Here is a 5,519-nt window from a genome sequence, read left to right as displayed (position 1 = left end):
TAACTTATTATAACTAATTTAATTCATGAAAAGTTGAAACAGACAAAAACAAAAGAGGATTTTAGTTTAAGTTTTGTTAGATTTATTTTCGCCACATTTCAGCTGAGTTCAGCTCAAACCTCTTCTGATAGAAGCCAGAACATTTGATATATATATATATATATATACAAAGATTCTGTGCGTTTCCTGGGATCTAAGCCCCCCTTGTCCATAAAACCTAGTGACGCCCCTGGTGCATGTTAAGACTGATGTTGATTTCCTTGTCGTGAGCAACACCGTGACAAATAACCTGAAAAATACAAATATATAGGAGCTATTCTTAAGGTTTTTTTATATTTACTTATTGTTTGTTGAAATAAAATATATTTGTTTGCATAATAAATTACAAATTTTGATAATGTGCGTGATTTATGTTTTTATTTCGCAAGACAGTACACRAAAAACCCAACTCTAACCTTGGGAGTATTTTACGACCAGACTGGACTACATTTCCCATGATTCCATACCGGAAGTGGACATCGGAACGGAAGTCATGCGAAGGTAAACAAGTCTTTCCTCTCAGATGACAACTATTACCAAGAATTCTTGACTTTGACTCGATAWACCTTGATTTTAAACCCAGTTTAGTTTAATTTATGTGTGAAAACACAGACATAAAGGCGTAACGTAGTCGTTGCTTCGGTCATTTGATCAGATACTGGAGGAGACCACCGTCCAAGCTAGGCTAAGCTAATCCTAGCTAGCGTTTAGCTGGAAGCATTTTACGTTGTTATTACAACAAAAAACATTAAATTTGCTTTTACTGTTTACTGCCACGCAACCAACTCTTTTCAAAGTTCTGGTCTTATTTAGTAAAATAAAATAATGATAAGTTATATAAACAATATGTTTGTATTATAGTGTTTACCTTATCTGTAAATATTTAGCTTTCTRCAACCATAAGTAACCCTAAATGAGTTTTCTATGTGTTGTTTTTGCCAATATTAAATAGTTTTATTCTGTAAGAGAATGTTATTGTTAAATAAATCAAAGTTATGAACATTTATTTATGGATCTGGTTTGAAACACTAACAGCAGTGACTTCAGAAATCAATTTAAAGGATAATAAAATAATTGGTGATGTAATATTTTMCCTATAATTATTACAAAAACACAAAATAAATATAAATAAGTATTTATATTTGTGTAGCCTTTATTTTCTGGGTTATTAATAAAGTTTGTGGACTTGGACCAGTAATATTTGGGGTCACAAGTTTTTGCCATGAATATTTTGTGGGTCAGAAGATAAAAAGTTTGGGAACCAGTGCTCTATAGAGCCACAAAATGGATTTTTACCACATTAGATTTAAACCATACAGACATATTTTCTAAAGTAATAGAACATTAACAAGGCTTTCATATGGAAAATAAAGTGATAAATCTGTCATAGACACATGGACTTTACTATTTCGAAAATAGTTTTTATTTTATGAATTAAATTACTAACCACTCATTCAGTAATAATAACTATTTGTTTACGGATGTGTTTAATCAAATGTTCTGACATTTGAAAGCATTAAACATAATCTTAATGCTGAAATTGTGAAACGGTTTTGCAAGTCGTGTGAATTTTGTGTTAAATCAGCAGCGTCGGAACGTTTTTACTATGTGTTTGTGTGTGAAATCTGTCAGGGTGAGCCGACAGGCCTGTGAGGAGGGCCCGGTGCTGGAGGACCAGGAGACGGAGGGTCAGCGCCAGCTGCACAGCCTCCTCCTGCATCAGCTGCACACCMACGTGGACATCGACCGGTCAGAGCCTGTCGCTTTGCCTTTCAGAGCCCAACCTAGTTACATTTYATTTTATGTGTTGGTGAGAAAATGTTGTGGATTTCCAGCCCTCACCTGTGGTCATGAGGTCTGGATCGGCCTAAATACACTCAGAATCAGTCATTTCTTGTAAAACATCTGAGGAAACATCCAGACCACTCAGAGATCAAACTAAATATTGATTTTCCTGCATTTAAAGTGTCTGATGTTTAACGTTGATATGAACTCTGTGTTATAGATGTGTGGCCAAGAGGCAGTGCTTCGCCCCGGCAGCTCTCTATCAGCCGTTTGGGGAGCAGGCAGCCGGAGTGAGAAGCCTCTCCCAGTTTCAGGCTCTGCAGGACGGAGAGAAAGAACTGGCCAGCCTGCGGGAACTGGGCCTCAMTGACGCTGAGATCCAGCTGTGGCGRAGCAGAGACGCTCAGGAGGCGACAGAGAAGGTCAAACCTGCTGCAAAAAATCTATGATGTGAACTATAAAACCTCTGTGATTATTATGATTAAAAGCTGTCAGAAATCAGGAACACATCAGTCATATGAGCTGCCTCTGGTCTTACAGTCCCACGGTGTGTGCGCCGCTCCAGACGCCAGGCAGCAGCGTCTTCAGGTGATCCGAGACAAGATGGAAGCCAGAGCAGAGCTCYTGTCCCGCCCCCAACGCTTCGCCTCCAGCCGGCCCCTGTCCCGCCGCCAGATGGAGATCGAACAGGCGTTGTTCCAGGGAAACGACCGCCTGGGCTTCCTCACGGCGCTCTACCATCGAGGTGCGAGGCWCCCAGCAAAACATCTTATAGAGAAACTGTTTTTATGTTGTGAAACATGATGGTTTTATTTTAAATGAGGTGTTTTCGTTGTTATTTTGTCCCCAGTTTTTAATTTAGAAGTCGAGTTTAAACCATTTTCTTGTTCTGTCTGTTTGTTTCTGCTCAGATGAAGAAAACAAGAGAAGCCAGCAGGGGGCGTCGTCCTCTGACCCGATGGACTCCGTCTACAGAGACGTTCTCAGCTGCCAGAAACGAGCTTCACTGCAGGACACAGAGGAACAACACAGCACTGCGTCTGACCAATCAGGAGGCTCCCAGAGCCACGACAGCCAATCAGCAGACACGCCTGACCTCCAAGGAGAACTAAGGCCAGGTTCAAACACATCAGAGCAACYGGATCGACCTGCAGCCCCGCGCGTTCAGATCCGTTTAAACCAGCCAATCGGCAGTCTGTGTGGAGCAGCGGGGGCGGGGCTAGACAGACCTCTGACCRTCAGAGGGATTATCGAGGAGCTGACGGACGAAGAAATCCTGCAGAACCGCGAATCTGAGGAGGGGATCCGGAGCATCCCGAGGTTCAGAAACTACCAGCCAGGAAACCCCTCCAAGGTTCTCAGTGGGACTCGTTTCCTTTTTAATAACTAAAGTTTCTGTCATATATTTAAAATCTAAACATGTAACAATAACCTGATGAGCTTTTCTGTCAACAATCAGCCTCTCTAACTCAGAGGTTTGTCGTGTCACAGGTTCTGTGTGTGAAGAACCTGAGCCCGCAGGCCTCAGTGGCCCAGTTAGTGGCGCTGTTCTCCAGGTTCGAACAGAACWACGGATCCCCGGTCCTGTACCGACTGCTGACGGGTCGGCTGAAGGGTCAGGCCTTCGTCACCCTGCCAGGTGAGCGGGACGGTTTGACTCAGGTGTTCTGTAGAACAGCTGGACGGACCGATGACAAACAGGAGGCTGTGGAACAAACCAATCCAAGAAACAAAACCATTTAMATATTACTGGGAAACAAAAATCTGTTTGTTTTTTTAATAGTTAAACCAGTTTTCTTTCTGAGTTTAACCGTGTGTAACCGTGCTTCTCTTTGACAGACGTGGAAACGGCCCAGAATGCCTTGCTGCTGGTCCACGGCTTCCGGCTGCTCGGGAAACCGCTGGTGGTTGAGTTTGGTCGAGAACGAGAGGAAGAGAAACAGAAGCAGCAGAAATAAAGACTTTATTCATTATCATGTAAATAAAACGATGAGAAAATGTCGTTATAGATAACATTTATCTTTTCTGTCTTTGTTATATTAATAAATATTTTTGATACAACTCACTGTCTTTATTTACTATTAGAACATTATTTTTTTATTAATGTAAAAAATAATTGTCAGATTTCTACTAACTTATTATAACTAATTTAATTCATGAAAAGTCGAAACAGACAAAAACAAAAGAGGATTTTAGTTTAAGTTTTGTTAGATTTATTTTCGCCACATTTCAGCTGAGTTCAGCTCAAACCTCTTCTGATAGAAGCCAGAACATTTGATATATATATATATATATACACACACAAGTTAATTATCTAATTGGACACTAAAGTACGGCTGCATGTGAGAACAAATCAGTTTGATCCCATAAATTGCAGGTTTTTGAGCAGTTTTGAATCTATTGATTGGACTGAAGTGAACTTTTTGTTTGTTTAAGTCTGTTTGTGTCCAACTGTTGTTTACCTTCACTGCTGCAATCTTTATCCCATTCTGGTTAATAAAAAACAGGTTCACACAATATATCTGCTTTTTTTTTAAAGATTTTTTGTAAATCTGCAACTTAGCTGGCATTCAGTGTTTAAATCCTGGAGAAAATTATAACGTTTCTGTTAACTTCCACACCTTTTATTATTAATATCGGAGGAAAAACCTGAATTATGAGAGGAAAAATTAGAACAAAGCATTGACATTTTTGGAAAAAAGTTTGTCTTTATTTCCACATATAAAACATAACAAACCATTTGTTGATATTTTCAAACTAATTAACAAAATAATTACTTTTATGTATTTGCAGATGCATTAAAAAACAACACTATAATAAATTAAGCACTTTTATATCTTTAAGACACATTTATACTTTGGAAATGTGTGGAAGTCATTCCTAAAAGAAAATGAGATTTTAGTTTCAGTGAATTAGAAACAAAGTGGGAAATGACAATTTTCACTTAGTATCTCAAGTTTGCGCAAACTCCTGTAATATCTTGTGTGTTTGCAAACATCACCTGAAACTGCAGCTCTAAGAAGAGTTTGAGTCACAGTTCATTTATTTAATGATCCCAACAGAATGAAGACAAAGTCCAGGTGAAAGTCAAACGGAAATGCTGACTGTTGTATTTTCCTTCCTGAAAACAGTTTAATAGCAACAAAAAAAGGATTTTAAAAGTAGCTAATATTAGTGTTTATTGGTCAAAAAATCTTTATGGTAAAGAAATATTCTGTAAAGGTCCAGTCGTGTAAACTCAAATGATCTGTTTAATGCTGCAGATAAAAATAAAAAGGCAGAAAAAGCAGAAGTGCTTAAGGCCTCACTATGAGGTGCCGTTTGTAAAGTTACACATTCAAAGGTTACCACCAATATTTTTGTTCTATTTAGCCTTTTAAAAGAAAAAAAGAACAGATTTATTTTTCAAAGTCAGTTTTCACCATATGATTCATGCATTTATAAATGTCATAGTTTATAAACTAAACATTTAACTTACAAATTAAATATTTCGTTAACAAGCTAAATGTTGAACTTGTGACTTAAATATTTAGGTTGCAACTTAAATATTTAGGTAGCTAGCTAAATATTTAAGTTTCAAGCTAAATATTTAGCTCAAAATTAATTATTTAAACCACAAGTTAAATATTTAGCTTGTTAACGAAATATTTAATTTGTAAGTTAAATATTTAGTTTATAAACTATGACATTTAATC

General features: G+C 37.8%; 1 protein-coding gene across 2 annotated transcripts in view; it reads left to right on the top strand.

The window, feature by feature from the left end:
* rbm41 (RNA binding motif protein 41) overlaps window positions 1-3,885 on the top strand; it is a 5,137-nt gene extending 1,252 nt beyond the window's left edge. Inside the window, exons 3-9 of one of the 2 annotated variants that reach the window (XM_014004049.1) lie at window positions 429-540; window positions 1,672-1,788; window positions 2,045-2,246; window positions 2,365-2,569; window positions 2,736-3,178; window positions 3,316-3,463; window positions 3,664-3,885. In XM_014004049.1, the coding sequence (XP_013859503.1) occupies window positions 533-540; window positions 1,672-1,788; window positions 2,045-2,246; window positions 2,365-2,569; window positions 2,736-3,178; window positions 3,316-3,463; window positions 3,664-3,782 (1,242 nt within the window). In that variant the 5' untranslated portion in view covers window positions 429-532 and the 3' untranslated portion in view covers window positions 3,783-3,885. Of the gene's footprint in view, window positions 1-428; window positions 541-1,511; window positions 1,789-2,044; window positions 2,247-2,364; window positions 2,570-2,735; window positions 3,179-3,315; window positions 3,464-3,663 lie in introns of those variants that run through there. The other variant, XM_014004048.1, reaches the window with a different exon arrangement.
* The last annotated feature ends 1,634 nt before the right edge of the window (window positions 3,886-5,519 follow it).

Source organism: Austrofundulus limnaeus, unplaced genomic scaffold, assembly GCF_001266775.1.
Source record: "Austrofundulus limnaeus strain Quisiro unplaced genomic scaffold, Austrofundulus_limnaeus-1.0 Scaffold21, whole genome shotgun sequence".
In the NCBI taxonomy this organism is placed as follows: domain Eukaryota; kingdom Metazoa; phylum Chordata; class Actinopteri; order Cyprinodontiformes; family Rivulidae; genus Austrofundulus; species Austrofundulus limnaeus.
Note: the sequence above shows the minus strand (reverse complement) of the source record. Positions and strands in the feature narration are given on the sequence as shown.